The 12,882-nt window shown below is 36.7% G+C and overlaps 1 protein-coding gene across 4 annotated transcripts in view; it reads right to left on the reverse strand.

The window, feature by feature from the left end:
• The window catches only part of LOC119072829 (junctophilin-1), a 63,722-nt gene extending 52,423 nt beyond the window's left edge, over window positions 1-11,299 (reverse strand). For 2 of the 4 annotated variants that reach the window (XM_037178131.1, XM_037178132.1), the window contains exons 1-2: window positions 10,475-11,299; window positions 1,975-2,771 (exon numbers count right to left, since the gene is read on the reverse strand). In XM_037178131.1, the coding sequence (XP_037034026.1) occupies window positions 1,975-2,285 (311 nt within the window). In that variant the 5' untranslated portion in view covers window positions 2,286-2,771; window positions 10,475-11,299. Of the gene's footprint in view, window positions 1-1,974; window positions 2,790-10,474 lie in introns of those variants that run through there. The other 2 variants (XM_037178129.1, XM_037178130.1) reach the window with 2 other exon arrangements.
• Window positions 11,300-12,882: the final 1,583 nt, after the last annotated feature.

Genomic DNA, 12,882 nt, shown 5'->3' on the forward strand with positions numbered 1-12,882 from the left:
ATAATAAACTCCCTTTACACAAAAGTGCCATGCAGCCGTTCTGTACTATGATTCAAAATGAAACTTTGTTTTTACCATCATCGTCAAATTCGGCGTACAAAAACGTATTTTGTTGGATGAGTGTTACGAATGATTAATAGAAAATTTTATATTTAAACGAATTGAATCATTCGAATTTATTTATGTTTGAAACACAATGCTCGCTGGTAGCAAGAAAAAAAAAACTTTTTCACTGAAACTTGATTGCTTCTATTATGTGAGTTTATTGTTTCTATAGTTAGCATTACATAGGAAATGTTATTGGAGGGATATTACAATGTGAGATGGTAGAATGAGTCATCCAACATTATAAAATGTTGTGTTTCAAAAAATCTTGTACTTCATTTGTTTAAGAGTCATATCGCCAAATCTTTTTCAAGCGTTTTTCGATTGATAAGGTAAAAGAATAGTAGACGATAAAAAATGACTGCCGCAGTACCGTTCCAGATGCTGTTCCAGCTGTAGAGCCATCAGAAAAAAAAAATCTGCATTTTGGCACCAACTTTTTTCCAAGACATCTGTGGGCTTGCAGCACAAAAGTACTGGGTTCATTTATATGTGCAACGATAGTGTGTGAGGCCAGCTACAACATCCCATACTCAGTTCCGTGGAACAACGAAGCTGCAGAGAATCCGGACTCTCCGAACATTCACAATATTTTTAGTCATAACTCTCGTGGATGTACTCGCACCAAGCAGTGCGTATGCTCTACCTGTAGGTCTTTCCAAGGCCGACATTCGTACAACATAACAACAATTTAAAATCATTTTTACTTGAGTTATTGCCGACAAACTGTTTTCGGTACCCTCTGACGTGTCTTTACTTTTGAGAGCTTTTGACAGAAAATAATTTTTTTAAGAAAAAGTGAAAGACACGTGTTCCCTAGAATTGAAAGACGAATCCAACGAGCTATAAGTGAAAATCGGAGACCGCTTGTTTCCCAATCACCTGAAGTCCTAGCAGAGTCATATCGACTCTTAACAATTTTACAATAGAAGAAGCATCGTAACTCTAGGTCATCACCAATTTTTGTAGTTGATGTCAAAGACAGATGATAAGCCGATTCAGAAAGGCAGGCGTAGTGAAGTTTTAGTCCGAAACAACCGCAAAGAATTCAAATAAATAAAAATCAGCAAGGTCGGTTACATTGGATGATGCGAAACGCGAGAGTGATTCGTTGCATGAGGTAACAATTCTGTGATAAAAGGAAACTCACAACTTTGTTTGCAGATCCGTGCTGAAGGCGAGGTATGCAACTACACTTGTCGAAATTAACTGTTACGAAGCACGTTGCTCAAAAACACACGAGTGAGTATGTGAGTTTCACAAAGTTGTTTTCGAATTAATGAATTACGTACCAGCATCCAATGTGTTCTGGTTTACTGTCTACTCCATGCGACAGTTGAATTTCACATTAAAATTCCCGAAAATATTCTACTGTAATGGAGCATTTTCGCGGTGGACTAGTCGCTATGTAATGGTAAACTTTCGCATGGGGCAGGCAGTAAACACAAATTCCCCTCACCGGTCATTATATCAGTTTAATGAATAAATTTTTGGACAACTGTACTGTCACAGTGGAAAACATAAATCATGAAAGCTATTACAGTTTTAGCAGCATACGCTTAACCCAATAAACTGCTTGTTTTAACAAACACAGAAGAATTTTTGTTTTCATTCGAAAAAATAAATAATCTACGCGTGCCGTGCCTAAGCTCGGTGCACAATTTATACGATAGAACATTAAACACTTGCCATATGTCGCCTAAGCTCAATTAAAAATAGACCCCGAATGTGACACGCATCATTATATTATTCATTAGCACACATTATAGAAAACTAATAAGATCAAATTGAATGTGTCACATGTGCGTACACTGCAATAGAAACCGACACACTTTCGAGAAAATAACATTTTGTCAAAATTGTTCTCACCTCGGCCATATATAAACGCCAGACACTTCGAAGCCATAGTTCCAAGCACCCGAATACGCACCCTGATGTTTCGGTCCCGTACACACACCATGTCCATGCGCCTTTCCTTCTTCCCAGCCACCACAGTACGTGCCGCCATCTTCAAAGTCGAACCGTCCGCCGCTGATCTGAGTTCGACCAACAGTGGCGCCTGTTGATCCCGGCGAATTCGGTGCAGCTGTACCGGTTACAACGTTCCCATTTTGCTGACCCTGATTATTTGCACTGTTTACGTTGGCGTTCAAGTGATGTTGGTCTTGTGTTTGCTGCATTTTTAACAATTGACCCGTTGAACTCCGTTTCAATTGAATTATTTCGATTCCGTCTTAATTGATCGAACTAATTTTGAATTTGTTTTGTTCCTCGGTTAAAGCTATATTACTATTTCGAATCGGCGATTTATTCCTTTTCTTTTTTCGCTGTCGAAATTTTTTGTTACTGAACGGGTTACCGGAAATCCGAACCACCATCGAACGCCATGTCAGTGTTGTACTTTATCACAATTAATTTTCCACTCAATTTTTTTTTTGGCTTTCGGTATTTTTTGATTAAGTATTTTAAACTCTGATCCTATTTCCACCGAATCATGTTCTATATATTTTGTGTAGCCGTAATTTCGTTTCAATAAATTTTCATTCAAAACTGATCGGAAAACTGTTTATTTTCCTAGGATTACTTAACTTTCTTTTCGACTTTTTTGTGTGTGTGTATGCACCACATGTTGATTACATTATTTATGTTCAGTTTTCAATTTGTGACTGAAATAATATTTCATCTCTCATTATTGTCGGAGTTTTCTTTCTTTCTTTTTTTAGAGAAAAAACTAAAGAAAGAAAATTTTGTTTTACTCAAACAAGGTCAAGGTGTATTTATTACGAAATTATACAAAATATTTCTCTTTTTCTTTAACTAATTTTTTTAAGTAAAATGGATTGAAAAGTTATTTAAACCGAACGAAAATATTTAAGCGCAGAGGCGGCGTTCGTCAGAGTGATTCGATATGGCAATGGACTTTATGCGTTTGGACAGTAGTCAATGTCGGATGTTCCTGAACAAAGAACCGAGAAAAAGATTCACTTGACTGACTCATACGAAAATTCTTTCCATTAATTTTGCATTCGTAAATTAAAATGTGAGCGGCTTATCAAACGAGATACGCTGGCACACACACGCTCTGTGGATATGCAAATGGGAGAAATGAAACGGACAACCACCACTGAAATATACAGTGAATTTATTTTGGGTACATCAAGAGAATGAAGAACACTCTGACAAAAATAGCTACAACACCAACTAACAAAACTGTGTATTACCCGTAATATTAACTAACTAGGCGGCTTTTCATTATTTTATTTTTCCTCTTTCTTTCTTTCCTCATTTTTCGCATGGTGTGTAATGGTTAGGTATATTCGCTCGCTTTTTTCATTTTGATTTATTTTTAATTTCAAATTTATTTATTTTTAAATTATTTGATAAAATTTTTATTACTTTAAATTGATATAATCAGAAACAAAGTTCTCCGTCAAGATCTCATTAATTTCTCGTAATTGCTAATTAATTCTAGTAAAATTGATGCTGGATTGGATGGAAACATATATATTACAAAATGTCTAAAAATAGAATCGCGTCAAAAAAGAGCGCAACATTTGTCAATTAGAAATATTTTGGGCAAAACATCAATCATAGGAAATGTTCCTACATAGCTGAACACTGGTTCTTATCCCATTAATATTCAATGTGGGTAAACCAGATAAAAGTGTAACACAATTAACGACAAGATGTACAGTAAGTACACTCTGAAACGTTAACGCAATCATAACATTTTGTTAAACAAGGTGGTGACTTAGTCGTAACTATAAGAAATAAATTTCACTCGAAATGAAAGAAATAATTTCGGGAAAATGGGAGTAGAAGTCATGGGTATCATAAAGTGTTTTTATTGACTGACCCATGAGAAAGTTGACCATAACTTAGTAGTTCAACCCCTGCGAAAATCATCCATTACTTTAGACTATTTTTGGTTCACTTATTTTTGCTTTTCGATATTGATGTCAATTTTTGCATGAGGCAGATACAGTGAACGACATCTCAAATGTCTCACTGTCAAATATTTCTGAGAATTTTATTGTGTCATTGCAAATTTACAATGACATTCTCTGAAAAAAATGACAGTGAGACATTTGAGATGTCGTTCACTGTAGTAAACCAGAATACATTGGATGTTGCTACGTATTTCTTTACTTCGAAAACAATTTTCCGTTAATTGGAAACCTACTCGTGTGCCTTTGAGCAACTTGCTTCGACAACCGTTCGACAAGTGTAGTTGTGTACCTCGTCTACGACTCGAATACGCAAAATTTACACTTGTCGAAAAGAGAGTTACCGGAGCTTGTTCCTCAAAAACCCATATGTAAGTTTATTTTTATCACAAAATTGTTACCTCATTTAATGAATTACTTTCGCAGCATCCAATGTAACCCTAGCCCACCTGGTCAGACCGAAGATAACGATCCACCATTTCAAACCGCACAGCCGCTCATTGCACAACCAACGCTTCAGGAAGTCGAAAGGGAGATATCAGGGCTTAAGAACTTCAAAGCCGCGGGTATAGACAATCTCCCTGGCGAACTTTTTAAAAACGGAGGTAATGCGTTATGTGTGGAACTTCACGACCTCGTGGTGCGTATCTGGAATGAAGAGGAACTGCCCGATGAATGGAAGACCAGCATACTCTGTCCGATGTACAAGAAGGGTGATAAGTTGGATTGCAGTAATTTTCGAGGAATAGCCTTACTGAACATTGCCTACAAGATATTCGCGTTAATTTTATACCGTCGAATGCTCCCGTACATGGAATGTTCAGTTGGTGAATACCAAGGTGGATTCCGAGAAGGTCGTTCAACAACAGATCAAATGTTTGTAATCAGACTAATATTGGAGAAGTGCAAGGAATACAACGTCGAACTGCACCAACTTTTCGTTGACTTCAAAGCAGCATACGACAGTGTGATCAGAAAGAAACTGTGGAGAGTGATGGCCGAGTTTGGCATCCCCGAAAAACTGATCGCCCTGACGAAAATGACGTTAGAAGGAGCTAACAGCCGTGTAAGGATTCGAAACAAACTGTCAGAATCGTTTGACATTGAGGAAGGACTACGCCAAGGAGATCCTCTCGCAACGCTGCTTTTCAATCTGATTCTTGAAGCAGCAGTGAGAGCCACCCAGACAGACACCAGCAGCACCATTTTCACCAAATCCAGTCAAATACTTGGTTTCGCAGATGACCTGGATATAATCGGCAGAAATATGGAAGTTGTTAAAGAAAACTTTGTGGCCTTGGAGAGGAAAGGTTCCGACCTCGGATTAAAGGTGAATGACACAAAAACGGAATACATGATCATCACCCATTCGAACCGACCGCGCGAGCAGAATGTACAAATCAACGCTCACACTTTCAAGGTGGTGAACGAATTCGTGTACCTGGGATCTCAGCTAAATACCGACAACAGCATCATGGACGAAATCAAACGGCGAATAACTTTAGGAAACAGAAGCTATTATAGTCTGTTGAACATCCTCAAGTCCAAGTCAGTTAGCAGAGTTTCAACGTGTACATTGTACAGATCGGTAATAAGACCGGTTGTAACATACGGCTCGGAGTCGTGGTGCATGACACGAAGAGAAGAACAGACGTTACTCACGTTTGAAAGGAAAGTCCTGCGTACAATATTCGGACCGATTCTGGATCCGAATCAAAACAGATGGCGCAGACGATTCAACTTTGAGCTAAAACAGCTTTATGGAGAGCCAGACATAGTCAGGATCATCAAACTGAATAGACTTCGGTGGCTCGGTCATGTGGAACGGATGGAGGAAAATCGTATTCCGAAGAAAATATTGAAAACCAAACCTGAAGGGAAGACGAATGCAGGTCGACCAAAGGCCAGATGGTTCGATGCAGTCCTCTCAAATCTTCAAACAATCGGTGTCACTCGTTGGGAATCGTTAGCCGCGAATAGGTCCGGTTGGAGAAGCATGTTGGAGAAGGCCAAGACCCTTAATGGGTTGTAGTGCCGGTAATGTAAGTAAGTAATGTAACCTACAACCTGCCGCTTGCGAAAGTTGACTATTACCTCGACTATCAAACAGTCCATTACATGCAGAATATTTTCGGTTCATTTGACGTGAATTCCTTTCGCATGGGACTCACTCAGGCGTCCTTGAGCAACTTGCTTCGACAAGTTTAGTCATATACCTCGTCTTCGGCTTATATACAAACTCTACACAGTTACCGAGGCTTGTTGAGTTTGTTTTTATCAACAATCTGTTACCTCATGTAATGAATTACTTTCGCTGCATCCAATGTAATCTAAAATTCCGCTCGAAATACAACTTTCCCTTTAACTTAAGAAAAGATTTCCACAAAAATTTCAAAGAAAAAAAGAAAATTTAAATTGAAAATCTAAAAGAAATGCTGCATCAAGGACAGGAAAACTGAAGTGGATTTAATGTTTTCAAATGCAACGCACAAATAATGTCATTCGGTTAAAGAAAATTCTCTTTTTCTCGTAAAACGAAACATTAAAATGAAAACGTTTTAGTGACGGTAACAACTTTTTGAATTATGTGAAACGTAACATTTCCAAATGAAATTTTTAATTAATATCATAAAACAAAAAGTTATTGCGATAAAAGCGCACTTAACACACCACTGTACCGGTGACAAATTATGTCATAAAACGAGACTGAATTTTGTACGTTCTTTTTTTCAGTGAACCTGGTCTGAATTTTGTATATTTTTTCCGAGAGGATCCGTAGCATACAGCGAGACATACGGATCAAATGTACTCTTGGTGAATGGTTAATGTATAGCTAATTAAAGCAGCAGAAATGTTTATACAAAATAAGCATAATCGTAACGTTTCAAAGAGAAATTATCTGTCTTCTGCTCTTAATGGGCTTTCGGGGTGAGTATGCGTTATGAAAAATGGTTGAACCAAACCATAATAATTTACATACATTCGAGAACACCGATGCTATAAATTTTTGAATACAAGAACGTATACCATGCTAAAGCAATAAACGAGCTTAATAGAATGCTAATGAGTGACGATAGGTGCCTTTAAGGGGAACGAAATTTATTAAAAATTTAGCATTACGTACATTCCGGTACGGTTATAATGAATTAAGACTGTCGGATTTATTATTCAAAGGCATTTCTTAATCATTTCCTAATGTTTAGACACTGTTCGGTCATGATACCGAATAAGTAATAATGTTGACCGTTTCGAACAGGAAAAAACCGAACATAACTCTAAAGTAGAAAATAAATACAAATTGCGTTAACTCAATCCAATCTGTGATAATTAACCATTTTGTTTCTTGAAGCAAGAACTCCCATGTGAACTGTAAACATTTTATAGACGAGCCAAGAATTTTTATGGGTCCAGATTTACTGATTTTCATTTCATATAATGTTCGCAGAGCCGTATCTACACGCCAGTATTTCCGTCATTTGTTCGGGGCGTCGGGAGTACTTTCATAATTATTTGGAAGAGTTGTTATTTCGACTAGTTATTTATCGATCATGAAACGATGTGTGTACAAGCAAATTCTGAGATATTGATGGAATCTTATCATTTCTAATCATTTGAAAATAGTCGGGAGAAATATCAGGAAAAACAGCCGATTAAGTGAGGTTAATTCTTTAAGATAGATTGTCGATAGATTGTGACATTTCACCACTTTCACACATAGAAACTAGCGGTTCCTTCGTCACAAGTTCTCTTTTTGTCCGTATTCGGCTAAGTTGAATGGTTGGTGACACCAGGGAAGGCTGAAAAAACCTGCAGACAGGGACGCCGACTTGTGTTTGGGAGTAGTTGTGCTCATACAACAAGCGAATCTGGGAGTAGTGGTGCTCTTTCAAGTAAAACTGGAAAGATGTAGTGATGCTCATCATTCGAGTAGTGGTGCCCGAGCCTCGCTTGTCCTTAGAAGTCGGCGCCCCTGCCTGCAGATACACAATCTACACTGTTTTGCTTGTGGAAAGTTACCGAATCTATTACTTGACTTGATCAAAGTATTTTCTATAGACAGAAATCAAATCTTTTACTTCATTTGTTTTAACATATATTTTGCTATGGACTATGACCGTAATAGCTACTATTTTTAGGTCTTTTTTCCATAGGAAAAAAAGACCTATTGTGGGCACTTCATCTGTCCGTCCGTCCGTCCGTCCGTCCGTCCGTCCGTCTGTGTCACAAATAAAATGTGATTGATAAAAGTTAAAATTGCAATGCTACTATGAACAAACCAACACCAGGCAAATCAATTATTATTTGTTATCTGGTAACCGATCGCTCATAGCAGACATTGCAATTTGAAAGTTTGGTAGTTGTTGGTAGTTGGACCCCCAAAATATTTAGTAGCAGAGATGTTTACCGTTTGAGAGCTACGCACCGAATGACGAAATTATTCCGACTGCTTGCCTATTTATAACTCAAATATTTGGTAGTTGACTACCACGGTAGCTACTATGAGCAAACCAACACCAGGCAAATCAATTATTATTTGTTATCTGGTAACCGATCGCTCATAGCAGACATTGCAACTTGAAAGTTTGGTAGTTGTTGGTAGTTGGACCCCCAAAATATTTAGTAGCAAAGATGTTTCTTCCTCGAAAGATGCACACCGACTGATGAAATTATTCTGCCTGCTGGTCTATTTGTAAATCGAGTATTTGGTAGTTGACTATCAAAGTGGTAGTTGCTAACCAAAGTGGTAGTTGACTACCAAAGTGGTAGTTGACTACCAAAGTGGTAGTTGACTACCAAAGTGGTAGTTGACTACCAAAGTGGTAGTTGACTACCAAAGTGGTAGTTGACTACCAAAGTGGTAGTTGACTACCAAAGTGGTAGTTGACTACCAAAGTGGTAGTTGACTACCAAAGTGGTAGTTGACTACCAAAGTGATAGTTGACTACCAAAGTGGTAGTTGACTACCAAACTCATACGGAGGTTGTAGAGATGTTTAATGTTTGAAAGCTGCACACCGACTGATGATATTAATCGGCTCGCTTGCTTATTTATAAATCGAAAATTTGGTAGTTGAATACCGAAGTGGTACTTGAATGAATACCAAGCTGGCAATAAACAGGAGATTCAAAAACGATGGTGAGATTCAAAAAGAAAAAGAAAAAAGACTCACTAGGCGTTAGCCGGTACTATTGTAGTCGTTGCTGATGACACAATGTTATGTAGATATAGTCATAGAAGATATAGAACTATTGGTTTGAGTGTGAACTGCCTATTCTCCCCAGTAATCTGGATACGACTCTGTCGCTCCAACGAAACCCAACAAATCTTGTCAGTTTTAATGTTTAATTAATAGCATGGCATTTAAAAAGAACGCAAAATATTGCCACCGTTCCTGACATATGGTGCAGTAATATTGATTTGAAAATGTGTAAATTATGCGAACAAAATGTTAAAAAAAAAAGTTTAATTCATTGCCTCGTTCCGTTAGTTCGCAGTTAAACAGTGATTATATGTTGTAACATTTTATGAAAGTTATGTCGAACGAAACGTACCCAAGATGATATCGGGGGGGTTGAAAAACATACGGAACAATTGGCTAACTTTTCGAATCCGACGAAAGTTTGGACGTAAATGTTTGCATATTTCACGTATACGGGAAAGCTCATTTACATATTCATAAGAGATATGCCATGTCATTATTAATTAATATGTTTTGATGGTGATTAAAATGGTGTTGGGCTTTCGGTTGTTTAGTTATGTGTGTACATTAAGCGTACACAATATTGTTATTGGTGTGTATTAAAGTAAGTTTGTTCAAACAACGAACGGACGGGGAAAATCGTATTAATGTAAAACTAAAAACACCACGCAGCACCACGAGAAAAACATCATCAGAACAGCGAAAGAGAATCAAAAGAAAAATAATTTTTTTCGAACAATAAAAATATACACAAAATTTCCAACAATTGTGTTCAAAATTCGGTTAGGTAGCAGAGAAAGATATTCCATCCATATTGTGTGGACTGGCTTGAAATATAAGTTTTAATTTTAGATTATAACCATTAAAAGATGGGATTGCCTTATGTACCAGCCATCTGTTTTTATTTGCACATTTTATATTTATACGGAAAATTCGGAAAAAAAAAAATATTTTCGTATTGACTAAGGTATGTTTCCTTTTTTATTTATCATTTTTCGTTTTTTTTTTGCTAAATATTGCAATATGACTCAGTCCCATATGAATGTGTAAAATTCAACATTTTCAATATACAATCTTGACACATTGCTAGTGGGCAAAATATTAAATAAATCTCGGCTGCAGGATGCGTTTCGGTGATTTTATTTTATTTATTTTTTTTCATTCGAAAAACGAGAGAGTTATAAATACACAATGACCAAATTTCTTATATTAATATTTTTACGTGGAAAAGTGTCACTTTTTCGTCGTTTATGTCTCCTGTTTTTCTTTTTCTCTTGTACAACAAAAACTTTTAATTAATAGCAGAACGAGCACACAATTTTCACTTTAGATTCTTTTTTATTCGTTCTTGTTTTTCCCTTTTTTTTTCTTCCATTCGATAAAAAAAAGGATTTCAATTTTTTCAGAAATTAACTTTAACGTTCAAGTAATTAAATTTAATAATTTTTTTTTTCCAATGATTTGATACTGCTGATGATGAAAATTCACTTGGGTATTATAAATAAATATCAGCTACTGGTATTCCACGTCGTAACCGTCCGAACTACACACAACTTAATACGAAGGCAGTCACAGCTATTGAAGAAGAAAAAAAAACGCAGACATTCACGTACGGTTTATTCGTTAGTTAATGGCTCGCTCTATCGCCATGATCTCAAATAGAAAATCTTTTTCATTTAAACAACGTTTGCATATATATATAAATATCAAAGAAACGACACACTTTATACTCGAATTATAACGATATACTCGGATTCTTAAAAACACTAAAACACTTTTCGTTCGAAATTCGATTTGGTAAATTTTAATTCATTTTTCTCCATACAGAAATAATGAGACAAAAATCCGTTTTTCTTTCAATGAAAACCAGAAAGAATGAAAATTAATAGAAAGAAAAACTAAAATATTTAATCCAAAGGTCGTGTATGATATTCCTTGATAAATTTCAGTGAGGAATGAGGAAAATTTAAAAAAAAAACTATTATGGTGAACTCTCTCGATGTCTGAATTCAGTATAATCGCGGTGAAAGCTCAAAACGGACTCCGGTTGTAGAGAACTTTTTTTTACAATTCTGTTGGGTTAGTATACAGACGCACCGATACATTCACAACGGGAAAATTATGAGAAAAATTTTCGTACACACAGCATACACACATACACAATGAAGAACATCTGTGAAAATTCGATTGCATGCTATACACGAAGTACACAAGCATTGACTGCGTTTTCATTTAAAGTTAATGGAAAATCGGTGGAAAACTGGCAACATCTATTTTCCAAACTAATACCATCACGCGATTTTTGTTTACGATTGAGAGTCAATTGGATCTAATTGATATATGTGTGTGTATGTGTAGTTATCGCATATCAGATCGATGTGTGTATGAGTGTTGTATACATTTTCCGTCCATGCGAACGTTTAAAAGAAAATTGATAGACGTAAGATTATGGTATACAACACGTATTTCATGTAAATAGCGTAACTTTGCAAGTGACTAACGTGACGATTTTCTGAAGATGATTTTGCATACGCCGGGTGTATTATATAAAGCTCACTGTTGAAATATCTACGAAATGTCTTACGTAATTTTATGTTTGCGGTTTTGGAGAATTTTCGAAAATTGTTCATGGGATGAAGGAACGTTGTTGGATGTTGACTATATTCATTAAGCGTATTTAGTACCTAGTTCATATTACCTTTGGCAGACAGTCGTACCTTTTGGAGTTAGCCTCATGTTTTACATAAATCCTTACCTTGTACAGACAGCCTTACCTTTTACAGATTGCTGTAACTTTTGCAGACAGTTTTACCTTTCACATACAGACCTAGCCCACCTGGCGATGCATGCAAAGAACTTCAAAAGGAACGAACTGGTATCCTAGTATGATAAGTCCGGGCTTTAGTCAAATAAACCAGAGCTCATTTCGGTAAAAGTTTCTAGAGCTTATCTAGGGCTCGAAACAGATCGTTCTGACCTGGTCTGAATCTGAAAAAATGCGATCTGAAAATTTCAGATTCAGATCCAGATCTCAGGCGGCTTGATCTGATCTGAAATCTGAAAATTGGAAGCAGATCTGATCTGATCTGAAAACTGAAATTTTGAATCTGGAAATTTTCGGATCGCGAGTGCAGGGGAACTAATAAAATCAAAAATATTGCTATAATAGTAGCAAGTTTTGGAATTTCAAATTTTATTCTTGGGACTTCAGATCGCTTCAGATCATTCAGATCAGAATCAGATCAGATCAAAATTTTCAGATCAGATACAGATCGGGTAAATTTCAGATTAATCTGAAAAAAATTCAGATTGATCTGATCTGTTCCAAGCCCTAAGCTTATCCGAGGGTTACATTTATCGACCTCCATGAATTTCGAATTCGATGGAAGTTTACCCAAATACGAAGAAAAGAAATTGTTATGGGTACTGTGTCAAAGGTCCTAACAGCTGAACTTCCGTAGTAGGGCGTGTCGAATTTTTAGAATTTTAAGGGCCGCGATAGCCTGTGTGCGGAAAACGTAGATCATTGGAAACTAATTCCAGGCATATGGTTGATGGATCCGAAGGTGCCCGGGAAGAAGTCCCCCCGGACGACTTTAACTTTCAAATGGTCATAACTCGAAAAGTTGA

This window comes from Bradysia coprophila (assembly GCF_014529535.1).
Source record: "Bradysia coprophila strain Holo2 chromosome IV unlocalized genomic scaffold, BU_Bcop_v1 contig_84, whole genome shotgun sequence".
Lineage (NCBI taxonomy): Eukaryota > Metazoa > Arthropoda > Insecta > Diptera > Sciaridae > Bradysia > Bradysia coprophila.